At 38.7% G+C, this 27,902-nt stretch overlaps 2 protein-coding genes across 4 annotated transcripts in view; one reads left to right on the top strand and one right to left on the bottom strand.

Annotated features, from left to right (window-relative positions):
• ZBTB25 (zinc finger and BTB domain containing 25) overlaps window positions 1–27,902 on the bottom strand; it is a 109,700-nt gene that overhangs the window by 66,761 nt on the left and 15,037 nt on the right. Inside the window, exons 2-3 of one of the 2 annotated variants that reach the window (XM_003924424.4) lie at window positions 25,780–25,959; window positions 15,611–21,312 (exon numbers count right to left, since the gene is read on the bottom strand). In XM_003924424.4, the coding sequence (XP_003924473.1) occupies window positions 20,178–21,312; window positions 25,780–25,952 (1,308 nt within the window). In that variant the 5' untranslated portion in view covers window positions 25,953–25,959 and the 3' untranslated portion in view covers window positions 15,611–20,177. Of the gene's footprint in view, window positions 1–15,610; window positions 21,313–25,779; window positions 25,960–27,902 lie in introns of those variants that run through there. The other variant, XM_074393132.1, reaches the window with a different exon arrangement.
• AKAP5 (A-kinase anchoring protein 5) lies at window positions 67–15,700 on the top strand. 2 transcript variants are annotated; one of them, XR_012516164.1, is made up of 3 exons: window positions 67–213; window positions 2,761–4,762; window positions 14,940–15,700. XR_012516164.1 is itself a non-coding variant. In XM_003924425.4 (2 exons), exon 2 carries the CDS (start codon window positions 3,021–3,023, stop codon window positions 4,299–4,301), a length of 1,281 nt encoding a protein of 426 aa, XP_003924474.1. In that variant the 5' UTR covers window positions 67–213; window positions 2,761–3,020; the 3' UTR covers window positions 4,302–9,423. The 2 variants fall into 2 exon arrangements, 1 of the variants encoding a protein (XP_003924474.1); XM_003924425.4 differs by lacking the exon at window positions 14,940–15,700 and having other exon boundaries at window positions 2,761–9,423.

Raw genomic sequence — 27,902 nt, 5'->3', positions numbered from 1 at the left:
CGGTCGCCCCGCCCCTGCCCGCCCGCTCTGCTCGCATTGGCGCTGCGGGCTGTCTGTCCCCGCGCGGTGGGGAGGGGGCGCACCAGGCGGCGGGTTCTGCAGAGGGCGCCTTGCTCCGGGCGCGACCGCGGCTCCCTGGAGGCCTGGGTGTCGGGCCCTGCGAGCGCGCTGCGACCTCGGGAGCAGTGTTGGCCAAGGACCCCGGCGCCCTCCGTGAGTGAAGGCAGGGCGGGGAGGCTGCGGGGGAGGAGGGTCGGGGCAGTGTCAGGTCTGCGGATCGCGGAGTGGGCAGGGGGTGCCCACTGGACACTGGGGATCGGGGCCCCCTGAGGTGCTGGGATCACGGGAGGTCGCTTGTCTGCAGGAATCCGCGGCCAGGGCGACCCTCATCAGGTCTGCCCACCTATTCCCTTCGCGTTACAGCTGGTCTTAGAAGCAAGGGTTGCCGGTGGCTTTTTTCCTTCTTTATCCCTCTTTGGGAAATGTGATTTTGGGTTTCTAGCCATTACATTATAATTCTACAGACAGCTTGAAGCTGGGTTATCTGTTCCACGCCCCCGGCATTTTCCTTTTTGAGTACTTTATCCTGCGCTCTGTCTCCTGCCATAAGGGGCATCAAGCCAGAATTCGAGATTCCTTCCTCCAGGAGGAAGCTTCGTGGTCCATATCTGGTGCTGGGAAAGATACATTGCTTTCCTCGGGTAGTGGTTGCCCTTTGCTGCTCAAGGGGGAAAGGGAAGGGGGGTGTTTTCTGTGATAGGAGACTTGCAATTCTATCAGGAAATGAGCACAGGGACTTTAAGATTTCCCGAGGCGATAAAGCTACCCTTGCTGGTTAAGGGGGAATCATTTGCAGTCTGACATTCTGCAAAGTTTTAATATCTACAGACAGAATTATTTTCCCCCTTTCAATTAAGTTTCTGTTTGGGCATTCATTTTATTTCTAGGGTGTATATACATTTAAGTAAGCTTCTTAAACTATTGTCTTTGCACATACAGGTTAGTTTCTAAAGGATACACTCCTAAACATCTCATTTCAATATTTCTATTATATGGTAATACCTCCTCTGCTTAACAAAAATGCTCAGGTGCTGAAAACTCACAAGAGGCGAGAAGATTTAAACAGTTATCAGCTGAGGTTCTAGTACTCACTGAAGCATTATAAATTTGAGGAGAAACACTGTCGAATGTTCATATTTCAGTTCCGTCATTGTTCTAGAATGACTTTATCTTTCTCGTAGAGGTATAAAGTATGAAACACCCAACCTAAGGGAATATTTACTTAGATCATAAACTGATTTTCAGGGTTCCAGTTCCTTATACAGTTCATAAAATTATGGGTTATCCAAATGAAACTTCAGTGAAGGATTTACATGAAAACAGTATAAAGAATGAGTCCCTTTGCTTATTTTAGGGCATCCATCCACTAAAATTCATAGGATCTTTGTTAGATAATCACCTCCCATTTCCATTCTTTGGTGCTATCATACCATTCTGTGGATTAAACTTTCAATACACCTTTATATTATCTAACAGTTTGCCAACTGCATAGTGTGTCAACTTATTTTTGGCTTTTAAATTACTTCCTGAACATATATATATATATATATATATATATATATATATATATATATATACACACTTTCAAAAGCTTGGTTTCCAAATAACAAGAACTCAGTCTGGTCTTGGTTCAATTTATGAGTTGATTGATGGGTACCTTGTAATTAACCATTAATCAGTTTTTAAATTTCTTTACTAAGAATATACTGCAGATTAGTATCCCCAAAGGATTCATTTTCTAATGAAACTCTTAAAGCCCAGTTTCAGAACATAAGCTTTAAGCAACAAGCAATCTTGTGTTTAACCTGAGCTCTGTTACAGCGATGCCTTAATCTCAGCCAAATTGCTTCATCTGTAGATGGTGACACCACCACCTTTGTAATATTATGGTGAGGATTAGAAATGTATGTAAAAGTGTGTGCACTGCCTAATACCCAAGAATTGCTCAATAAATGTCAGCTATTATTAACTTCCTGACCTCCAACTATGTGCATGGTGGAAACATGATACAGCAGATAGAGTACTTAAATGAAAATGTCAAAATTATACAACTAATTTAAGAGTGTAGAATGACAGTAATGCTAAATTTTCCTAAGAGTATGTATGAAAAGTAGCACTTCCTTGATGGAACATACATTTTTAGAACAGAAACCTTATGTTATAATGGAAAAACTAGAGTGTCAAAGTCTCTACTGCTAACTCTAGCTATGACCTTATCTAGCTGCATGGCTTTTGACAAGACAATTGCTCCCTTTTGGCGCTCAGTTTTGTCATCTGGCTGGATCTGAGTAATCTCAAATAATCTCTAAAGTCCTTTCTTTAAAGTTATTTATTGAGTGTGATAAAAATTACATTAGCTTGCTTTTCATCCTGCACTTCATTTTTGGTTCTTGTTGTTAATTCCTTAACTTGCACTTTAGAATCATAAGCAATTCGTACGGACAGCACAACTAAAGAATTGATAATATCAAACTTGCAGAGTAATCCAAAATGAAGTTTCAGCAAAGAGGATAAAACAAAACAATCACACTGAACTCTTTAATAGGGCCAAAATAAACCCCAATCATTATTCTTAAGCCATTTCATTAGTAAATACATGGAAAATATGTCTGGTAGAATCTTACACATTCAACTGAAAGTCTCCATAGAAAAGAATAGCCTCACAGTGAAATAAAATACCACTTTCTTTTCTCTCATCAGGTTGATCTTTAAATAAAGCAAAAATTTATCCAGTAAAGGGTTTTCATGAAGAAATTTAAAGAGAGAAATTGCAAGCAATAGAGAAACTAAGCATTTCTATACTAGAGAAACCACCTAAAACAACTGTACGGAGTAAGATGAAAGGAATGAATACACCTGGAAGAAATTTTACCTAGTGTGACATTTTTGCCCATCTTTTTGTCACAAAGGCTAAGGAAGAGAGAATATAGTTTTCTAGAGAATAAGAGTACAATGTGAAAATGGCAACCACAGTTTCAGAAATTCATGTAGAAAACAAAGATGAGAAGAGATCAGCAGAAGGTAGTCCTCGGGCTGAAAGACAGGAGGAGAAAACATCCATGCTTTGCTTCAAGAGACGAAAGAAAGCAGCTAAAGCATTGAAGCCCAAAGCTGGCTCTGAAGCTGCTGATGTAACAAGGAAGTGTCCACAAGAAGCAGGAGTTTCTGATCAGCCAGAGCCCCCACGGGGGGCCTGGGCCTCACTCAAACATCTTGTAACACGCAGGAAAAGGTCGGAGTCTTCAAAGCAGCAAAAGCCATTGGAGGCTGAAGTGCAACCTGAAATAAATGCTGAGGATGCTGATCTTTCTAAGAAAAAGGCAAAATCTAGACTTAAGATTCCCTGCATAAAATTCCAAAGAGGGCCAAAAAGGAGGAATCACTCCAAAATTATAGAAGACTCAGTCTGCAGCATCAAAGTCCAGGGAGAGGCTGAAAATCTGGATCTACAAACACAGACCCCATCAAACGATCAGGCAACAAAGGCTAAGTCAACCCAGGATCTAAGTGAAGGCATCTCACGGAAAGATGGTGATGAGGTCTGTGAATCAAATGTGAGCAATAGCATTACTTCCGGAGAGAAAGTGATTTCAGTAGAACTTGGATTAGATAATGGGCATTCTGCTATTCAAAAGGGAGCTCTAATCCTTGAAGAAATTGAAACAATCAAGGAAAAACAAGATGTTCAACCCCAGCAAGCAAGCCCACTTCAAACTTCAGAAACAGACCATCGGCAACCAGTACCTTCTGATGTTACTCCTTTACCTACAGTCCCAGATCAACAAATTGTAGAAGAAGCCAGTAACAATATCCTAGAAAGTGCACCAAATGGGAAAGACTATGAAAGCGGAGAGACTGTGGCTGAAGAAACTAAGCCAAAAGATACGGAATTGAGCCAAGAACCAGATTTTAAAGAAAATGGGATCACTGAAGAGAAATCCAAATCAGAAGAAAGCAAAAGAATGGAGCCAATTGCTATTATTATTACAGACACTGAAATCAGTGAATTTGATGTTAAGAAATCTAAAAATGTCCCTAAGCAATTCTTAATTTCAACAGAAAGTGAGCAAGTAGGGGTTTTTGCTAATGATAATGGTTTTGAGGATAGAACTTCAGAACAATATGAAACACTCTTAATTGAAACAGCCTCTTCTCTTGTCAAGAATGCTATTCAGTTGTCAATAGAACAGCTGGTTAATGAAATGGCATCTGATGATAAAATAAACAATCTTCTACAGTGACTTACTCTCCAGAGTCATGGGAGAAAAACCAAGCTTAATGAAGAATTATTTTATACATTTGTGGCATTTCTTACTCAGTTAACGAATGAGAGATTTATCATCTCTGGAACTTAAAGGTACAATTATAGTGCAGAAGTGCTAAAGATTGTCAAGTTTATAAAACTCTACCACTGAAATGCAGTCATTTCTGGATTGGAGGAAGTCAGCACGGATTGCACTGTGTAAAGTAACACAACACACAGGGAGTTGCTAAAACGGCATATGGAGACTGGAGTGCTTTGGGGGAGGAAAATGTATTTATTGAGCACTTATGGTATGCCATAAGCTCTTTAATGACCTCTGATATAACAAAGTCTGGTTTCCTTTTGGTAATTTAGCTCTGTGTATAGGCTAACATCACACTGAGTTTTTAAAAACATTTTTTACAGTGGACATATATGCTGTTTAAAATGGTGAATAAGGTGAGCTACTTTTGTGAATGTGATTTGTAATTGTTACATTCCTAAGCATTAGGCTTAACTTGAAAAATATATTGCATTTTCCCAATTTCAGCAGATAGTGTGCAGAATATGCATATTGAAATTAAATATGAGTGGTTTTCTAGTCTTGCTTAAGTCCTTTATAAGAAAGAGCCATTTGGCCAGACGCAGTGGCTCACGCCTGTAATCCCAGCACTTTGGGAGGCCGAGGTGGGTGGATCACTTGAGGTCAGGAGTTCAAGACCAGCCTGGCCAAAGTGGTGATACCGTGTCTCTACTAAAAATTTTATAAAAATAAGCTGGACATGGCAGCGGACGCCTGCAATCAGCTACTTGGGAGGCTGAGGCAGGAGAATCACTTGAACCTGGGAGGTGGAAGTTGCAGTGAGCCAAATTCATGCCATTGCACTCCAGCCTGGGTGACAAGAGGGAAACTCTGTCTCAATTAAAAAAAAAAAAAAAAAAAAAAGCCATTCACAAATCCTTCATTCAGGCAAACTGTTACAATGTGCAAAAGGGTAGAAACAGGGAGTGGGTTTTTACCTCTCTTCTTTCTGCCTCAACAGATCTGTATATATCCATTTCTGCATGGATTTATCTGTGAAAAGTTAAAAAGTGAAACAGCAAAAACAAAAGGGGAATATTATTGTTCATCCAGGAGAAGGAAAAATTCCCAAGTAAATTGTCACAGATAATATAGGATTCATCTTGCAGAATTACTTCTTTAAGAGCCATATTCATTAACCTCTCTCCAAAGAGGGGAGAGTAAATTCAAAGCCAGCCTGGTAGTAATGGTCCTGGAAAATCCTAATAATCTAGGGCAAATATTATTTATTCTTGGCCAAAAATGAGCCATGAATGTGGCTGAATAGAAATTGAAAAATTATTGCTAAAGCACATTATAATTTAAATGTCAGTTTTCCTTTGTGTCTATGTGTTGAGACCAGTAAAAAGCATTTTACATGGATATTGAAAATTAACTTTTTCATCACTATTTTCAATCCAGATGTACTTTATAAAAATGAGAAGGGCTTATTTGCATTTTTATTTACTGATTGAAAGGGAAATATCTGATCTCATCAGTGATTGCCATATTTTTTGAAAAAGTAATCCTATTTCAATCTTTCCTTGTGTGAAATGGCCATAATACTACAATGCACTTCCCTACCTCACAGGTTAGGATTCAAAGTGTATAGTCCCCCATTGTGTAAATTGAGTGTGTTACTACTTGAAATAGATGAAGTAATAAAGTATGGGATGTAAGGTATTTGTTAAAGAGCTCCACTTGTGGGCTGGGCGCGGTGGCTCAAGCCTGTAATCCTAGCACTTTGGGAGGCCGAGGCGGGCAGATCACAAGGTCAAGAGATTGAGACCATCCTGGTCAACATGGTGAAACCCTGTCTCTACTAAAAATACAAAAAATTAGCTGGGCATGGTGGCGCCTGCCTGTAATCCCAGCTACTCAGGAGGCTGAGGCAGGAGAATTGCCTGAACCCAGGAGGCGGAGGTTGCGGTGAGCCGAGATCGCGCCATTGCACTCCAGCCTGGGTAACAAGAGCGAAACTCCGTCTCAAAAAAAAAAAAAAGAGCTCCACTTGGAGGAAAGAATGCACATTAGCTGATTTTAAATGATCTGGGTAAAGTCTTGCATTGCTTAAGGATTGATTATAGAAAGTATGTGCTAATTTGTCCTACAATCATCTGTTTCATTCTGTAAATACATATTGAGACCTCTAACAAAGGAAACTAATCTGACTTTGAAACCGAACCAAATCATGGATATTACTGGCAAGATTCTTTGCTGAAATGCAGAAATATTTCCCCACCTTTGCACATATAATCTTGTGGAGGGGGGAATCCTTCAATTTAGCAAGATGAAAAGTGTGTCGTTCAAAACACATGACCCAAGTAGTCAGTTTCTTTTAACTGTACAACTTTTAAACATTAAAAAAAGATGAAGTCATCTTCTCTGAAAACACTCTTTAACTCACTATATGTGGTGCTAATGGACTTGGACAGCTACCAGCAAATATATATCATATTTAAAAGTGAACAGTTTTAAAAACCTAAGGTTGGTGCATTTTACAGTGTATTGAAGAATCCTGTCCTCATTTACTGCAAGGATGCCTCCAAGCCAATATGCTTGCATTGTAAATGTGTCGTAATCTCTCATCAACAAGGAAAAACTATAGTACTTACCAGTTATTGAAAATATTTTGGGGGATTTAAAAAACAGATAAATGGTAAATATGTGTAATGAAATTTTTGGTTAAGAAAGTAAAATTTTATCTAATACTAGGTTTTTACCTTTTTCACTGTGGTTTGATATATATTTTTGGTTAGAATGTAGTGATTGTTTTTATGATGAGATGTATATTTTACTTGCATTTACTCTTAAGTGGTTTCTCTTTTTCTATTGAGAATATTTGTTGAATTAAATAAGTAGGATTTCAGTTAGAAAAAGGAATTCAGAAAATAACTGGTCTCAATCTGATTATATGTGCTACATGGCCAAATCCTATTACAATGAATTCTAAGGTGATTCAAATTGTTTTATTGTTATAGAAATAAGCAGGGCTGGGCATGGTGGCTCACACCTGTAATCCCAGCACTTTGGGAGGCTGAGGCAGGAGGATCACGAGGTCAGGAGTTCAAGACCAATCTGGCCAACAAAGTGAAACCCCATCTTGACTAAAAATACAAAAATTACCCAGGTGTGGTGGCATGTGTCTGTAGTCCCAGCTACTCAGGAGGTTGAAGCAGGAGAATCATTTGAACCCAAGGCAGAGGTTGCAGTGAGCCGAGACCATGCCATTGCACTCCAGCCTGGGTGACAGAGTGAGACTCTGTCTCAAAAAAAAAAAAAAAAAAAAAAGAAATATGCAGAAATCATATGGCTTCGAAGTCATAAAATATTTTTCTTGTAATAGTATTTAAGCAATTTGACCTTATATGCAAACGATAAGTGAATATAAATAGGTTCTAGTTCAATTCACATTTGACAACATTAAAATAATTATTAGGAACACCATATGAATTTTCATTTACATTTGCTGTGGTATAAATTTTGCTTTTAATGAATGTTTATTAGCCAAGATTCAGTTTCTCTTTGAACCCAGAATTTTACAAGGCTAGGGGTTGGGGAGGGGAGTTATTGGATACTTGTTAACTTTTTCAGCATATTATCATCCCTCTTCTAAGAGTCAAGTATTATTCACTTTGCTTCTTATAACCCAGAGAATGTGAAAATTCTCTTCTATTTTATGTAGCACTATTCACTTAACATTTTTTCAAAGCACTTTGTAGGATATAAAAATAGTACCAGGTAACATTTAAGTAAAGGTAGCAGAAAACAAAAGAACTTTGAAACAGAAATTATGTTCCCTGCCACCTCCTCCACCTCAAAGAATAATAAGCATGTGGCACAAATAGAGTTCTTCAGAAAAGCTGTCTGCATAATTTTTCTTCAAGGTAATGTGTTTGACAGCATGAAGTTTGTGATGATCTTAATTGGTCTACTATTTAGTGGAGTCCTAGAATCTCTCTGATTTACTGCTGAGAGATTATTATTTCACCAGTATATGTGAAGAGGCTTGCTAAAGGCATTAGATATGGATCATGACAGGGCACCAATTTGGCTTCTGTATGCAATCCAGCATTAACTTCATCCACAAATTTCTAACTTCAAGTTGCCTTATTTTTTATAGTTAAGAATGTTTCTAGAGGTTTACAGCAGAATTTTAAAAATAATTGTTAGGCTTTAGAATCCTACTGTCTGAGAAGACCTTTTTAATGTCAACCTTACTGAACTATGTAAAGTCTACTTTCTAATTTCATCTGATACTCAATATAGCAGGGTTTGATTTTCTGCCTGCCATTTCTGTGTTGGTTTTTTTTTTTTTTAAATCCTCATTTAAGATTTAGAGTTCTTTAGGTCCAAATTCCTGTGATGTTTTATTGGGTAACATAAAGTCTCTTTTGAGACTTTTTTGAATTATGAACGCATAATTCAAAATTTCAATCCATGGTATATCTTATGGTACATTTTTGAAAAGAAAATTTGTAACGCTCCTTAGTTACAAAAATTTATTAGAAGGAAGCTACATAAAATTCAGGTGTCCTGATTAAATTTAATTTGATTCAACACACATATTAGGCATAACTTCTGCCTAACACTATTTGATAAGATGCACAGGCTCCCTGCCCTCCAAGAGCTCAACCTAGGGAGCAGTGACAACAGAAAACTGGGTTGAGATTACGACAAAGAGCCGTGGATAATGCTGCAACCTGAGTGGCACAGAGGGCAGTACACAGAGAGAGCAATTAATTTTGGTGTGAGGAAGCTGGTGATCTGAATACAGCAGCAGTTTGAAAGTGTTCCATTCTTAAATAAACAGTATGTTCATTCTGATTTGTGACTAGGTGTAGAAAAAAGCCTGTATAGTGTTACCTATTTATAGTAGTTATTTGTAAAAAATGTTAAGTGGATGAGCTATTATTAAAGTAAAAGTTTCATTTTTTTCCTCATTAAAATTAGTTACTGTGGATCAGAGGATGAATAATACTCTGTAGAAAAAAAGATTTCAAGTTGAATTAATTTATGTACTGATTATTAATACAGAATAAATGTTATGTTGACTCATGTTTATTTATTTGGATCTTTTAAAAGAATGCTGGGCAAACTATGTTCATTTCCTAAAACTATAAAGATCACATTGATGGAACTACTGAGTTTGCACTATAAAAAGTTCTACTCTGCTGATTGGGAATTGGACAGAGAGACTTTACAATGACACTCCTAAAACAGTCCTTCAGCAAGAGAGATACAAACACCTACAATGTTTAACTAACTCAATCAAAAGAACAGTCCTGAATTTGATGACATCTGTGAATTTGATAAAAGCACAGTTTTCATCTCTTGCTATACTCGTCTTTTCTGCATTAACCTATGAATTAATGATTTTTCAAATAACGAATCAATGTGAAAATGCTAGAATTATTCAGATGGTATGTACTAAAGGTGGGTGTTTAAAAAGTTCTGTTTACTAAGGCACTGATTTAATTTAGGTAACGTTAACAACTTATCTTTTCATAACCACAGCCCAATGATAATCCAGCCGAAGGAAGGACTGTACTTTCCAAATCTTGGGAACAACTTAAAAGTTGATAGTACTTTAAAAGTCCTAAAAGTAAATCTAGCTCCAAAGCAAAATGTCTTCTTAATGTACAAACACTGTAATAGGGTAGCTAATATTTCACATTTTAAAAGATTTTAAAAAGTTTTATTAAATCTCATCTTCTTGGTTTAAAAAAGATACACTACACTTCACAAAACTTGTCCTCACAGGCAATTCTGCTAATCCCTTTTTAGACCTTTAATGCTGGCATCTGGAGTCCCCAAGCCTTTTGTGAATACCTACTTTTCTTTATTTTTTCCTTCCTGAAAGTTTCAGCTCACTGGGAGTTAGGTTCCTAAGCTTAGGAAAGACAGTATGCATGTTTGTACACTACACACTCACAGAAAATCCTCTGCAAAATTGGGTGTGGGCACAATGAGCACTGAAGGGAAACCTAGGTGAGGAGAGGGTGGTGTGGCATTGAACTTGGAAACTCCCAGCCTTAAAACTGTCTCTGTAAACTCCAACCTATCCTAACAATGGGAGCAGTGTCCAGCAGTTTCAGGACATTAGCAAGACTAGATGCACTTTCCCACCACTTGCTTTGTGGTTAAACTCAAAAGGGACTTTTGGCCTTGAACTTCCTGGCAGTGCTATTATAGGACAAGGATTATACACTTTTCACAGCTGTACTTGTGGTCGTAGGACCCAGGCCTTCCATTGCTGCACTTCTGGGGGATAGGGAGCACAAGGCTGCCATGCACAAGGTGACACCAAACCAGGTACAGTCATGTGTACACTTGTATCCAAACCTTTTATTCCCAAATTCCTACTCTGACATCTATGCCTTCAGGTCACAGGAAGGTCTGGTTGGTATGGCTACAAGTGGGTCTTTGTATCACATCTGTGATGAATCACCCTCACAATGTAGTTTCAGACATGCATATGCTGCTAATCACTCAAATATATATAAATTACAACACAGAGGTTCCATATGGAATAGCCATTTGCAGCATAACAACTCTGGAATATCACTTCTGTTTAAACAGGTCTTCCAAAACTAAAGTATTTCTATCCTGCTGGCAGAATGACTAAGATAGAACTGCCTTGTACTCTATATTGCTGAGACGCAGAAAATGCCAAAACAATTGGTCATGACTCAATTCGGTGAAAAAAAAAAAAAAAGGTCAACCTCACCTCCTGGGTTCAAGTGATTCTCCTGCCTCAGCCTCCCGAGTAGCTGGGATTACAGGTGCCCACCACCACACTTGACGAATTTTTTTTGTATCTTTAGTAGAGACGGGGTTTTTCCATGTTGGTCAGACTGGTCTCGAACTCCTGAACTCAGGTGATCTGCCAGCCTTAGCCTCCCAAAGTGCTGGATTACAGGGGTGAGCCACTGCGCCTGGCCCCAAAATCCCCCCTTTTAATGTTCTACCAATTTTGACCAAGACATTAGTTGTGTCACCTAGGGGTGACTAATTTTAAATCTTATTCTGATCTCAATACCACTTGTCTATCTTAGTTTAATCCTGACTGCATCAGTGAAAACCACTTGCTGCAGAAATTCAAAATAAGGGCTTCTTAAACCCAGTGTTTAAACCAGGATAATGAAAAGGCAAAGCTGCCATGCATACCTATGCCATGGGCACAGCTCAACTCTGAAAGAAGCCTTCATTAGAGAGGTCCCCCCTAGCACTGGTTGTGCACTGTCTGCATAGCCATCATGGTGGCTCTGAGCATAGGCACCAGTTTGAGAGAGCAGCAAAACTGTGGTATGTTAACAGTGAAATAGGAGACATTTAAGATAAAAAAAAAAGGACTCTTCCCTTTATATGTCTTTCCTCCTAGACTTTAAAATATAGTGATAAAAAAGAGGAGACAGAAACCACTGAGCTCATACCACCAGACTGCACAGATGTGCAAAAAGAGCAATGCTGGGAAATGGGAACTGGTCAGCTAGGAACATTGTTGCGATTCACTGCCCTGGAATCTTTGATCTGCATTTTAAAACCTCTTCCCTTGCCTTTGCAAATGTATTTTCACCTTCAAAAAGTAACAGTTAGGACTTCACTTGCTAAGAACCACTACAGGTTCTTCAGATTTTCCTCCCTATATGGTAGTTATCATAAACGCCAGTTCAAAAAAAAAAATTTCTTTTAATTACCTGCATATGGTTTGGACTAAGTTTCATATGGCTTCCACTACAGAAAAATGTGGCAGAGCTAAATGCACAACATCCCATTCCTCAAAGGCCTGCTGGATGCACATAAATCTGACATGGAACCTCCTGAAACTTGGTAATAACATAGACCAGACAAGGGATGAAGACCACAGTGAGAAGACTATCTTCTTCTCTAGCCTCCTTCCTGCACAAGTCTCTTCTGTTTCCAGGACAGTGGGGACCCACCAGTTGTACAGACAATCTCTCTTGGAGCACTGCCATTTCTTCAGACTTCTGACATGAAAGGACACCACGGTGTTCCAGTAGCTTAATACTTTCTTCTTTTCTTTTTTTGAAACAGAGTCTTGCTCTGTCACCAGGCGCAAGCTTGGCTCACTGCAACCTCCGCCTCCCGGGTTCTAGCTAAGGAAGAGTTTTGCTCTTTTGCCTAAGCTGGAGTGCAATAGCGTGATCTTGGCTCACTGCAACCTCTGGGTCCCAGCTTCAAGTGATTCTCCTGCCTCAGCCTCCCAAGTAGCTGGGACTACAGGCATGCACCATTACACCTGGCTAATTTTTGTATTTTTAGTAGAGATGGGGTTTCATCATGTTGATCAGATTGGATGGTCTCGAATTCCTAACCTCGGGTGATCCACTTGCCTCAACCTCCCAAGGTGCTGACATTACAGTCATGAGCCACCTCGCAGGGCCCTAATACTTTATTTCTATTATTATTATTATTATTATTTTGTATAGATAAGGTCTCACTATGTTGCCCAGGCTGGTCTCAAACTCCTGGGCTCAAATGATCTGTCCACCTTGGCCTCCCAAAGTGTTAGAATCATAGGCGTGAGCCACTGTGCCCAGCCTATTGTTGCATTCTCTCTCTCTCTCTTTTTTTTTTTTTTAAGACGGAGTTTCGCTCTTGTTACCTTGTTACCCAGGCTGGAGTGCAATGGCGCGATCTTGGCTCACTGCAACCTCCGCCTCCTGGGTTCAGGCAATTCTCCTGCCTCAGCCTCCTGGGTAGCTGGGATTACAGGCACGCGCCACCATGTCCAGCTAATTTTTTGTATTTCTAGTAGAGATGGGGTTTCACCATGTTGACCAGGATGGTCTCAATCTTTTGACCTCGTGATCCACCCACCTCGGCCTCCCAAAGTGCTGGGATTACAGGCGTGAGCCACCGTGCCTGGCTATTTCTATTATTTTGATACAGTATCAACAAATTGTTTCAATGAAAAAAGTTTCAAAATTTAGAAACAGTGGAAAAGAATGTATCAGAGGGAGAGTGGGCTCATTTTCCAAGTTGGCTTATCAGCTGTAAAATAAACTTAGGAAAAGCAATTGGTAGTTAGGTACAAAGCTCTAGGATGATGACAATATTGTAATCAGAAATGAGCGGGGAGGCAGACTATATTCACTTAGTATTGGAAGGTGAGAATAGTTGAAGGTAAGAAAACTCTTAACTTATTCAGAATGGAATGGGTTGGAAAGTGTGAAAAAAAAAAGTCAGTTGTTGAACCACAGTTGGAAAAGAAAGTAAACTTCAGTAAGTAACATACTGGCCTGCCTCACAGATTGTGGATGTTAAAAAATAAATAAATAAAAAAATTAAAAAAAAGAACAAAAGGCAAGAAACAAGCAAGGGAGCGTATTTACTCAAATGCCCCTTAATCTATTTCTTGACCAGGCAGAACACCAAAAACTGAGTGTGATGCCTGATTAGAAGAGCCCAAATCCCAAGGCCTCACTATTAATGACTTGGAAAAATCTTCAGAAATGCTCAATGTATCACAATGATGTGATATTTTAAAAAGTTATCTATTGATATATGTACATGTAAATCAGAGGCATCTCGATTAAAGAGGAATATCAAGATATTGCAGTGCCCTATGAAATTTTAAAAAAATTCTCATTAGCCTTGACTCTATAAACCATGATCCAAAAGTAGCTAAGCCCTAAATAATATTTACTATTAATAGTAATGCTGAATTCAAGTATAATGAACATTTTTAAAAGTTACAATGATGCCACCTTTTGGCCAGATTTAAAATTACACAAATTATAACCTACAATCTCAACTTCACGAAGAGACCTCTTTGGAGACACAATTATTTATAAAATTCAAACATTATTTGAATAGATTTAAAACTGTCTTGCTGATTAATACATCCCTGATTTTTAATAATCACACTTTTTATCTTTTTATTTTTAATCACATTTTTATCTTTTAAAAGCTGGGATCAAAAATAATACAAAAAAGAATTTAATTCTGAACACATCTCATACTCCAATTCTTACTCTTTAACATGACTAAGATAGAAATCCCCCAATTAGGTTTCTTTGTATTCTTTAATTCCTGACAACCATCACAAAACTTACTTTAGGGTCTTAGTCTTAGAAGGGTTGGTCAACCTCAGCTCTACTGATGTTCTGAGGTACATATTCTGTATTGTTGGGGGCTGTCCTCTGCACTGAGATGTTTAGCAACATCCCTGGCCTCCACCTACTAGATGCCTGCAGCAGCCTCCCTCATCACCCACCCAACTGTGACAACCAAAAACATCTCCAGATTGCCAAATGTCTCTATGGCGGGTGGGGGGGGGGGGAATAGCCCTGTGTAATGGTGAATTTTATGTGTCCAAATAACTAGGCCATGGGGTGCCCCAATAGTCACATACTATTCTGGGTGTGTCTGTGAGCGTGTTCTGGAGGGAGATAAACTCTCAATCAGTAGACTGAGTAAACAAGATCACCCTCCCTGATGTAGATGGCTCTCATTCATTCAGTTGAAGGCCAGAATAGAATAGAATTAAAAAAGAGATCTCTGGCCTGACTGCGTGAGCTCCAATTATCAGTCTTTTCCTCACTTTAGACCCAAATGGAAACATCAGCTCTTCTGGAGTTTCAAGCCTGCCAGCTTTTGGACTGGAATTTATGCCATAAGCTCTCCTGTTTCTCAGGTCTTCAAAGTCAGACTGGAACATCACTGACTCCCCTGGTTCTCGGCTTGCCAACTGCAGATCTTGGGACTTCTCAGCCTCCATAACTGCACAAACCAATTCCTTATAATCAAGCAATCAATCTCTTTCTCTCAATTCTACCTGTTGTTTCTTTTTAAATTTATTTGATTTTACTTAGAGACAGGATTTCACCATGTTGGTCAGGCTGGTCTTAACTCCCGACCTCAGGTGATCCACCCATTGCGGCCTCCCAAAGTGCTGGGATTACAAGCATAAGCTACCATGCTCAGCCTTGTTTCTTTCTTTTTCTGGAGAATCCTGACTAATATGCCTTGGTTGAGAACTACTATTGGAGAACATGGGCAAAAGGAGATACAGTAGACTGTAAATAGAGAAGAAAGAAGCAAAGCAAGAAACTTCTGGGAAATGATGAGATACTACCTTTCTTTCCAGAGACAGTAGTTGGAAAGCATTTGATTAAGATGTCAATTTTCTATTAATACAGATTATTGTTGGTATTAGGCCCATGAATGCATTTTTGCATCACACCTCCAAAATGTTATCCAATACAAAGACTACTTACCTCAACACTAGGAACACAACATTTGGCAGATACTGCTGTAAAATAAGAACACATTCTATAAGCTGAGCTAATAAACTTGTTTTTTATTCAGTCACATTAATTTATTTGTCTTGGTGAAATACATGAAATCCATTGTTTCCATTCCAACTAGAGGATACACAACTTTCTAAAAGAATGTTTCTGAAGCAAATTGATAGTACATTAGGTGGAAGAGTTTAGCCACACAATGCATTATTGATTTTGGTCTCTTGTATTTACTATGTGTTACATGTACTTTGAAGATTTTTCAGTGGGTCTTTTTTATTGAAAAAGTTTTTGTAATAGAAGTTTAATGTGTAAGTGTATATTTGATCCATTCTGACTAAATGACTTTATTTAGCACACAACAGAGAAGTTGATGACAGTTATTATCAATTGCACCAGAGCAATACTTACTAATTAATCAAGTGCAGTACAGATACATACCGAAGCACAATGAATTCTTCCAGGTCTTCAAGACAAAAATCAAAGTTTGTAATTCCTTGTATTTAAGACATCCAGGGCTGGGATCGTGTAACCTCACCAGTTTTTAAAAGGTCCAACCATATAAACACAGAAGTACAGCAGAGAATAATAATTTACAGACTTTACTCTTAAGAATTTAAAAATTAATAATTTAGGTGCCACAGATCTACATGTAGTTCAAAACATATAAAGACACAAACCACATTATAAAAATTCTTTGCATGGCCCATTTTGATATCAATTACTATAAAAAAATGACACATCAAGTATCTGAGTCACAACATCAAGAATGTGCCTATACAAATAAACTTTAATGGAATTATACATTTTTCAGACTATCTTTTTCCATGATTAATATGTATTTCCTTCAGTTTTCAGTGAAAACTTTATTTTTTTTTCCTTGAGACAGAGTCTTGCTCTGTTGCCCAGGCTGGAGCACAACATTGCGATCTCAGCTCACTGCAACCTCTGTCTCCCAGGTTAAAGCGATTCTCCTGCCTCAGCTTCCCAAATTGCTGGGATTACAGGTGCGTGCCACCACGCCCAGCTAATTTTTTGTGTTTTTAGTAGAGATGGGGTTTCATCATGTTTGTCAGGCTGGTCTCAAACTGACCTCAAGTGATCCACCCGCCCCAGCCTCCCAAAGTGCTGGGATTACAGGTGTGAGCCACCATGCCTGACCAACTTTTCTAATAATACTATGTTATTACCTTCACCCCATTTCCTGTCCTCATCTACTATTTAGATCACCTACATCAAAGAGATAAAATATTTCTTTATTGTTTTTGTTCCTTTTCCTTTATGTAAACAACATATTTGGAAGGAACTTTCAATAAAGCTGAAATTGATGAAGTTTTATTCCCAATAATGCCAAAGAACTAATATCCTCCTTACTGAAGGCCAAAGAGAAACAGTGATATTAAATCACAGAAGAACAGGAATTCTAGCAACACTATTGTTTCTAGAGTTATTTGTAAAAAATAACAGTAAGAGTTTTGTCAATTAGTTATTGAATATTAGATAGTACATTACTGCTTCTAAGATGTTCTAGAATTTATAGGCTGAAATATTAAAGTTAACAGGTCTAGCTACAGAATAAATGTAGCCTATATGGTTGGTTTTAATCAATACTACTGAGAGAACACATTTAACATAAATCCTCACAACACCCCTGTGAGGTAGGTATTGCTTACACTCACTTTACAGATGGGAAATCAGAAAGAGTAAGAAGTAACAATCTGAAGAGTTATAAATAAAAAAATTTTGGTTTTCGTATAAGGCAGACTGTGCTGAATTCTAATGACATATTAATAAGAACAAATACTAAAACAGTCTCTATTTTTTTCCAGAAAACAACTGTGTGTGAGATTTCGAAAGAAGGAAAAATTTTTAAGCTGACTCAAGGGGAAAATGTCTGTTTAGTATCTGCCTGATACAGAGACGAAAGTGCACATGGCATTTCCAGTTTCAAGCTTGGTAATCATTATGCAAACTGCACTATATTATTAGGATGCTGGCTAACAGTATGGCTCCATTTTGTGGAGATGTAGTCAAAAACAAAGGTTTTAGCTGGAAGAACTTTTAAAATACAAAGGAAATTTTCTCAGTAAGCAATCATGTCTTTAAAAACGAATAGAGCACAGTGTTAGGCATATGACAGTTACTTTACGAAATGCCTCAGTGAGCCCAGACCACACCACTACACTCTAGCCTGAGCGACAGAGCGAGACTCCGTCTCAAAAAAAAAAAAAAAGCCTGTAGAATAAATGAAAACAACCACATCAAAACTGGGGTCAGTCCCACACCACTATTCATTGCATCTCTGGAATTCGGCTTTTGGGATTTTTTTCTATAAAATGAAATTGATATTTTCCCACTTCCTAAACAGAATGAATGTTGTAAGGACCAAGGACAGAACATTTGCTTTGAATTTCTAATATTAAAAGGAACTATAAGAATAGAAATACAGTTAACCCCTATTTTCTGAACTCTCAACAGATAAATTTCTGCTTTAAGTCAGTGTTGTCTACCCCGGCCAATCAGCTGCCGGCAAACTCTCATCATTTCTCCAAACTCTGCCCTAAAGCACTGTCTTATCTCACCATCCACATACAACTCTACCTCCACTTTTTAGCTATACAAGGATTTCCTGTGTCAAAGAATAATGAGTAGGCAAATAGGGAAGAATATAAAGGAGAAAAATTACCTTAATAAGAACAATAAAATTTTCACTGACCAAGGCTAGGAAATAGGTCCTAACTAGCCTAAAATACATAAAATCCATGTTAATATTTGTGTTCTTCCAATGAGATGACATCTTTGAGGGCAGTACAAATTTGAATAGTTGCTTAAGTGAATTGGTAGAAAAAAGTTTAAGATTAGGTAAAGTTCTGACCTCAGAGAACAACAGATTTGTTTTAATTACTCCCAATACAATTAATCATATCAACAGTTAGATTTGCTCTCAACACACATCAGTCTTGACCATATGCGCCTTTACTCACTTGTCTAAGGCAGAAACTCAACTGCCTTATATAATACCCAGTAGTTTTCCTCATTCAGTCTTCTAGAAAAATTTATCACTTTGTAATTTACCTGAACTACTGTTTACCTAGAGAAAACCTTTGTGTCCTTAGAATTAGCTGGATTATTTGCGTTCCCTCCTGGTTGAACACTGATGCTGCTGAATGTGGCAGGAAATGGCCTTGGAAGTATTCAGTCTGGAGGGAGTTCAAGAGTTTTGTTCTTGGTTAAATTCTAAGGCTAACAAACCAATTTTTTTAGATGTATTCAAATACCTGTGAAGCTTAGAATTTAACAAGAGGGCAAAAATGAGTCTGTTTTATTATCCTTGACTATGCAGTATTTGAAATTTAAACATTTCAGATCTATCGTTTGTGGCGAAGCTTAACCAGCTATTTCCCAGGTGCACAGAGCAGGAGAATCTGTAATTTATTCCATCAACTTTAATTTTCCCGGGGTTTTAGCTTTATAAGTGTCACCATTATAAAAGAGAGTTTAAAGTTAATTTATAGAGGGAAAGCTACCATCATGGATTTTAAATGTAGTTATAGAACATTGACTGTATCTACTTTGCTAGTTTTATGGATCAGAAAAAAAGTAAAAACTGTGCCACTGAAAAATTACTTTTTCAGGTGATTTTTAGAAAATTAATATCAACCCAGGCAGCCCAAAAAGTCCGCTGACACTGACGGTAGAAAGATGATTTGTATTTTATCATCTTTCTCTTTCAACTCATGTAAACCTCTGGTCTTTTTAAGGTGTCTAAGAAAACACTCTAGACCAAGGTAACAACCCTGGGGTTTTTAGTGAATGCAGTTCTAGCTGAGTCTCTGTCTCTGCATGTTTATTTTTCTATGTGTATATATCTTATTATTTCTTAAAGATTTTTTAATGTCTTTCTGACTCTTCTCCATTTTAAATGAAATATTTTTTACTAAAAATGAGGTAAACTCAATGTTAAAAAGTAAAGAGAAGCCATGTAGGCAAGATGTGGAGCTAGCAGTAAAAAATAAAACTACTCATGATTTGGTATTATCTTAAAATGAATTTTTATACATTATAACATATGTATAACATATAGTTATGCATTAAAATAACTATTAATTTCCTATATGGAAGACAGTATTTAAAAATAATCCTTGTAGGAGTAAATTCATGTGAAATGTAAGCAAAAGTTATAGTTCAGAATATGCTTTAGAACAGATTTCATTTACTTCATATTCAATTTGATTTTATTGATTCTATGACTAAACTTGGAAATTCTATAAATACCTATTTAAAGTTTTCATATTTCCACATTGATTTCTGATTTCTAAATTGTGATTTCATTTGTGAAAAGTTCATAGTACTAATTGAAGGTTACATTTTAATAGCCACATATTAAGTCTTATGAGAAGACCTAATATATACAACCTTAAAACTATGGATAAGCTGTGAAGAAAAAATGTCAATGGAACTGAGGGGAAAATAATTTATGAATAAAAAATGCCATGCCATTTTTTTTTTCAGAATTGGTCTAACAATTCTGAAAGAGAAGCTGCTACTCAACTAGGATAGTATCCACATTTTCCTGTGTAAGCTCCGACTCTAAGGCACAAGGCAAGTCTAAGTGTTCTTGTGACAAGCGAGAACTTTTCAGGGAGACATCAGACCAGTTGTCACAATGTGGCTGAAATCTCTGGGCCAGTGCATTACCAAACCTTTGGCACCGGTTATATCTGTAAGATTTACCTTTGTGTGTATACATGTGTTCCAACAATTGGCTCTTTCGAGGGAATTTATGACCACAGATGGAACAGCTGATTTTTCTTTTCCTTGAAAAAGAAAAATTACAGTTTAATTCTACTGGCTCTGTGTCTTTGGAGATCAAAGATACTTGACTGATCTGCAAAGGCTCTGTGGTACCCCGGTTGGAGTGGTCAGGCTGCTGTTCATTCTCCTTAACAATGAAGGAGCTGAGCCTGCGACATTCCAGAGCCTCGCTGTTTTCATTAAGGGGATGCACTTCACCAAGGTCATTACTTTCCAGAATGGAAGCAGGGACACCAAATGGCAGGGATCCAGATACATGTGTATGGAGATGTTGCCTTAGGTTACTACGGGAATCAAAACGTTCCCCACAGTAATGGCATAAGTGTATTCTGATACTGGTTTCACTAAAAGTGGGGCCTGTCACCTCTGATGAGGGTGAGGGGTGGCTCTGGGACATCACAGATTCTGGGTCACATCTCTCCTGCTTGATGGAAACTGGGGGCTTCTGGTGCTCCTCCAGGGCCTGGGTAGCAGGATGGGCCCTCTGCTGGTCTGCAGTGCCATCATCCAGACCAATAGCAAGAGACAGCTGCAACTGGGGGTGGTCACCCTGGACAGCAGCTCTGTTTCCACTGTTACTAGAAGGAGCTTCTTTGACCTCCAGTCCTTGTTTGACCACTGTTTTTTGGGTTGTTGAGATCTGAATGCCATATAAATTTGAGGACTGCACAGTCTCTGGTGAGAACACTTGATTCATTTCAGTTGCAATGTGAGAAAGGTAGTCGGCATGAAGAAATCGAATCCCTTCCTCCAAACGACTATGATCCACAATCTGTTTTGGCCCTTTCCCCGTGTACATGATGTGCAATAAATAGCTGAATATGTCAGGTTGGATGTCAGTTGGTTGTATTTTTATGCATTCACTGTTAAAAACAAAAACAGACCCACACGAAATGAATCACAAGCTAGTTGTCCTTTTAGTTAACAGTATAGTCTGAGGCTAAAGCAATTTCTTCCTAAGAAGTTTGAACTTAGCAATCTGCCTTAATAAACACGGCGACAAAGGCTTGAATTCATTTTATGGCCTAGCAGGAAGTCTTCATGTATTCAATCTATTGCTTAAAGTTAGGAAACACAGACATATATTCTGATTAGTTCAACGTTAATCGAGTGACTCCTAAGTGATATTTACTATACTAGATGCCAAGGGTAGAAAACTGATGAATAAAATAGGTACCCTCTTAAGGAATTTAACAGTCTATTGAGTAAACAATCAAAAGAACTAAAAACAGCGAATCAAACAGATACCTGTGTGCCAATGTTCACTGCAACATTACTCAGAGTAGCCAAAGGTAGCAAGAACCTAGCATCCACCAAAAGTGAGTGGATAAATATGAGACGGCTTATACATACAATGGAATATTATTCTGATGTCTGCTACAACATGGAAAACCCCCAAAATATCATGAAAGTAAAATAAGCCAGACACAAAAGGACGAATATTGTATAAAATATCTAGAATAGGCAAATTCATAGAGATAGAAAGTAGATTAGTGGTTTCTGGGGATTGAAAGAATGAGATGGGGAGTTATTGCTTAATGGGTACAAAGTTTCTGTTTGGGGTGATGAAAAAGTTTTGAAAATAGACAGTGGTAATGGTTGTACAATATTGTGAATATGATTATCACTACTGCATTATATAATTAAAAATGGTTAAAATGGCAAATTTTACACATTTATAGACACAATAAAAATATTTAAAAACTTTTGAAAGAATCTGCTGAAATTGGCCAGGTATGGTAGCTCAGTCCTGTGATCACAGGACTTTGGGAGGCCGAGGCAGGCAGATAATCTGAGGTCACTAGTTCAAGATGAGCCTGGCCAACATGGTGAAACCCCATCTGTACTAAAACTACAAAAAATTAGCCAGGTGTGGTGGTGCATGCCTGTAGTCCTAGCTACTAGGGAGGCTGAGGCAGGAGAATTGCTTGAACCTGTGGGTGAAGGTTGCAGTGAGATGAGATCATGCCACTGCATTCTAGCCTAGGCAACAGAAAGAGACTGTTTCACCCTCCAAAAAAAACAATTGAAATTGATAATACTTAAATTCTAAACTATGCTAATCTTATTTTGGCTTCCAAAACACATTCATATATGTGTCCTTTAAATCACAAGTGAGGGGCCAGGCATGGTGGCTCATGCCTATAATCCCAGCACTTTGGGAGGCTGAGCCAGGCGGATCACTTGAGTTCAGGAGTTCAAGATCAGCCTGGGCAACATAGCTTTTGTAACAAACAAACAAAAAATTAGCCAGGCGTGGTGACATGCATCTATTGCCCCAGCTACTCGGGAGGCTGAGGTGGAAGCAACATTTGAGTCACTGCACAGGTTGTAGTGAGCCAGGACTGTGTTACTGCACTCCAGCTTGGACAACAGAGCCAGACCGTCTCAAATAATTAAAAATAAAAATAAATAAATATATCACAAATGAACACAGGTATAATTTTGAAAAGCTTAAAAATAATCCAAACTCAATTTTTACATGTGAATCTATAATTCAGGAAATAGATGGAAAGAAATATGTGAAATCAGACACATCCCTGCAAAATTAGAATAGAGACAACCTGAAGGAAATGTTGCTATCAAGGAACAATGAAATCAGTGAATGGACTTACCTTCCCTGAAGCAGAGGTTTATGTGAGAGCATCAGATTGCCCTGGGTGGCAGTACACTGGCAATCCATTGCTTTGGTTCTGAGATCTCAGGACTTCTATTGGGCTCCACTCTTAGTTCTAACCTTCCCACTTACATGGTTTGTAGCACGGTTTTTAAAAATATCAGTTCAGAGTTCTAATAACATGATTTTTTTTGTTGCTCTATACAGAGATGCCACATAGCAGGCCCACCTTTCTATCACCTGGGTTCAGTCTAGCATTGTGCCTGGCACATAACAGGTGCATTGAGAACTGAACCGACTTACAGCTCTCAGGAGACTGATCTGAAGGTGGCATATCTAATACAGTGAAGGTAATCTACAATTCTACAATTGACACGTAGGTCAGATAAGAAACTCCTCCATTTGGCAGAAACAGTTGTCTGTTACTTGTCCCCACTCCAATCTCCCCTCCCTTTGTGCCACATATTCCTATCATTCTGATCTATTCTGTCTTCTGAATGTGTTGGCCTGGTTCACAAATCTCTATATGTTTTCATGCTATTTTTTCCCTCTGCCTGTGATGCACATTCTTGCATTCTTCTACAACATCTGAAAAACTCCTTATTCTTCAAGATACAGGGTCTCTGTAAAGCCTGTCCCAACCTTCTCAAAATAGGGCCACTGAAACCTTACTCTACCTTGTATACGCTTCTATGGCACACTTAAGGTATTATTAATAGCAAAAGTAGCTAACAGTGCAAAACTTATATTCTAAGCATTTTAATATTATTAATCCTTTTAATTTTCTTAGTACCCATGGGGTGAATATACAATTCTAGCATTTTATAGATAAGGAAACGGAGGCACAATTACAACACAATTATTTGCTTTACACACATTAACTATCAGACTATGAATTGCTCAAAGGCAGAGATTATAATTTACCTGTTACTGGGTGATATGGTTTGACTGTGTCCCCACCCAAATTTCACCTTGAATTGTAATTCCCATAATCCCCTCATGTGGTGGGAGGGACCTGATATGAAGTAATTGAACCATGTGGGTGGCTCCCCCATGCTATTCTCATGATAGTGAGTAAATTCTCATGAGATCTGATGGTTTTATAAGGGGCTTCCCCCTTCACTTGGCTCTTATTCTTCTCCTTCCTGTTGCCATGTGAAGAATAAAGTGTTTGCTTTCCTTTCTGCCATGATTATAAGTTTCCTGAGGCCTCCCCATCCCTGAGGAATTGTGAGTCAATTAAATCCCTTTCCTTTATAAACTACCCAGTCTCGGGCCAGGTACAATGGCTCATGTCTGCAATCCCAGCACTTTGGGAGGCTGAAGCAGGTGGATCGCCTGAGGTCAGGAGTTCAAAACCAGCCTGGGCAACATGGTGAAACCCCATCTCTACTGAAAATACAAAAATTGGCTGGGTGTGATAGTGCATACCTGTAATCCCAGCTATTTGAGAGGCTGAGGCATGAGAATCACTTGAACCCAGGAGTTGGAGGATGCAATGAGCCGAAATCATGCCATTGCACTCCAGCCTGGGTGATGGAGTGAAACTGAGTCTCAAACAAACAAACAAACAAAACCCCAGTTTCAAGTATGTCTTTATAGTAGTATGAGAGTGGATTAGTACACTGAGGCATAGCACAGTGCCTGACATATCAAATAACCTATGCAATAAATATTTGAATGAATTAACAATTAAAATGTATAACTGAGGCTGTACTCCTAAGTATTTCAAGTAAGGTTCTTTAAAAAAACATAAAGTGTTCTGTCACTTTCATTCTAGGATGGACTAAAACTACTCTACCAAAAGGTTTGAATCTGAATACCACTTTCCTTCTCCCTCCCTACATACCTAATACATTGAAGTAACCCAAATTTGAAAAAGCAAAATAATTTTGAAAAAATATTTGAAACAAATAACCCTTGAACTGTAATACTGACCATATGACAGGTAGAATTATGATACTGAAACTTTGCTATGAAAGTGTTATATGAGGCGGGGTGTGGTGGCTCACGCCTGTAATCCCAGCAATTTGGAAGGCCGAGGCAAGCAGATCACCTGATGTCAGGAGTTCGAGATCAGCCTGGCCAACATATAGAAACCCAGTCTCTATAAAAAATACAAAATTTAGCCAGGTGTGATGGCGCACACCTATAGTCCCAGCTACTTGGGAGGCTGAGGCAGAACTGCTTGAACCCGGATGGTCAACGTTGGAGTGTACCAAGATCGTGCCACTGCACTCCAGCCTGGGCAACAGAGCTAGATTCCATCTCAAATAAATAAATAAATAAATAACAAAGAAAGTGTTATATGAAACAAAAATTAACAACTTAGTGACTAAAAGCATAGACATAGCTTCAGACAACTCTGCATCTGAGTCTAACTTATTAGCTATATAATTCTCGATGGGCAAGTTACTTAACTCAGTCTCAGTTTTCTTTTCCCTAAATTAGGGATAACAGTAGAATTTACATTGTAGGGCAAATACTTAGTGCTTGGGAATGGGATAAGCCTTCAATAAATTTTAGCTATTCTTATTTTCATTATTTTTCACTACAGATCCTACACACTGAGTTTATTACTCATCTATAAAAAATTATTATGATTTTACTTCTTAGGGTGACTCCATAACAAAGGATTCCAAAATGATATTATAATAAAGCTTATATAAATTACAATATTAAAAATTCTTACTTAAAAAAAACACATCCTTACCTTGTTTGGTGAATAAATATCATCTTGAAATAGTTAGAAAAAGCAGCAAGTACTGCTCTGTGAGCCTTGAAGTAAACGTCTCCAATTGCAACTGTGCAGTCACACAAAAAACCAAATTCTCGCTGCATGTTCAGCTGCTGCAGAAGAACAAGGCTATGGCTGGCAGTGTCCATTGTGGTTCTAAAAAAAGGAAAACATAAATTTATATATGTACATACACACACATATTTTGAGACAGAGTCTCACTCTGTTGCCAGGCTGGTGTGCAGTGGGGCGACCTCGGCTCACTGCAACCTCCAACTCCCTGGTTCAGGTGATTCTCCTGCCTCAGCTTCCCGAGTAGCTGGGATTACAGGCACACACCACCACCCCCAGCTAATTTTTGTATTTTCAGTAGAGAAAGGGTTTCACCATGTTGGCCAGAATGGTCTTTATCTCCTGACCTCATGATCAGCCCACCTCGGCCTCCCAAAGCGCTGGGATTACAGGTGTGAGCCACCACGTCAGGCTTACACATATATTTTTTATTAATACAAAATTGTATATAGTTCACACAAACAGACAGAGTAGTAAGGAGAACTAAATTTAAATGAAATTACTCAAGTTTTCAATGCTTTTAATTTCACTGCAGACATGGCTAACACTAAATTCCTCCATTATGACAACTGATATAACTCTGCTGAACCATACAATATGATCTTTTTTTATCTGGTAAGAAGATCACTTGGTATGAGCGACACATGAAGACAGACTTGTCCTTTTCCATTTATGTGAACACAATGTTTCTAATCTTGTTTTCTCATAAGAAAAATGAAAATGAGATACTGAAATGACACAACTTATGTGAGAATCATGTTGTAATGAAAACTGCTATGCAGATGTTAGCTATAAATGTTAATAACATAACAGGGTATCCTGGTTGGGCAGAGATGTCACTGCTCCTCAGGGATCCTCTGGTGCTCAGGGGATACTGGCCTCCCAATTACCATCAAATGTTTGGGTGACCTATCAGTCACAGTAGCTAAGGAACCCTTAAAATAAATGTCAAGCCACATTCCCAATTAACTTGTGGCCCAGGAGCCTCATGATAAAGAACTTAAGCCAGGCGTGGTGGCTCCTGCCAGTAATCCCAGCACTTTGGGAGGATGAGGCAGGAGGGGTGCTTGAGCCCAGGCATTCAAGACCAGCCCGAGCAATACAGTGAAACCTCATCTCCACAAAAAATAAAACAATTAGCTGGGTTTGGTGGTGTGCACCTGTACTCCCAGCTACTTGGGGCCCTGGGGTGGGAGGATCACTTAAGCCTGGGAGGTCAAGGCTGCAGTGAGCTGTGATTACACCACTGCACTCCAGCCCTGGGCAACAGTGATACTGTCTCAATAAAAAGAAGGAAAGCGGGAGGGTGAGGGGGGAAGAAAAGAAAGAAAAGAAGGAAAGAGAAAGAACTTAAACCCTGATCTCAATTGGATTCAGACATGTATTAGCATGTAGGTTCCCAAAGTAGAAGGTAAGGTAGAACAACTTTCCCTCATATAGGGAAAGCCTATGTGAGGAAAGATATGTAGAATTCTGACCAAGAAGCTGAGTATAAGCAGCAAAGACATTCAGAAGTGCCCTAGTTTCAGGCAGATGTGAGACTGTACATCATCTTCTCTACCCTAGGTGTGCAGAAAGCCCTGGTACTTTAGGCAGAAGGCATCACTGGATGTATAAAGGGCATCACTGGATGGCTAGAACATCCTTTGAAAGAGCAGACACTGAAAAAGAAAATGAGGTTTCCACACTAGCCAGACAGACCTAGGTCTATGCAGGTCAGTGGTGGAATGTGGGGTTAGCTGTCTGGAGATTGGCAGTGGCTTGGGCAGCAGAAAGCTAAGTGATCGGTAATATAATTAAAATAGCAAACATTTTATAGTGCTTTCTATGTGTCAAAAATTAGTCAGGAATGGTGGTGCATGCCTTAGTCCCAGCTAGTTGGGTAGCTGAGGCAGGAGATAGCCTGAGCTGAGAAGGTCAAGGCTACAGTAAGCCATGATCATGCCACTGCACCTCAGCCTGGGAAGCAAAACAAGACCCTGTCTCAAAAAAAAAAAAAAAAAAAAAAAAAGGCAGAATCTGTTAAA

This window comes from Saimiri boliviensis, chromosome 2 (assembly GCF_048565385.1).
Source record: "Saimiri boliviensis isolate mSaiBol1 chromosome 2, mSaiBol1.pri, whole genome shotgun sequence".
Taxonomy (NCBI): domain Eukaryota; kingdom Metazoa; phylum Chordata; class Mammalia; order Primates; family Cebidae; genus Saimiri; species Saimiri boliviensis.
The sequence above is the reverse complement of the archived record's forward strand: the minus strand, read 5'-3'. Positions and strand labels throughout refer to the sequence as shown.

Bases quoted from the DNA above. Each gene is read 5' to 3' on its own strand.
- AKAP5 (XM_003924425.4), top strand. From the start codon at position 3,021: ATGGCAACCACAGTTTCAGAAATTCATGTAGAAAACAAAGATGAGAAG.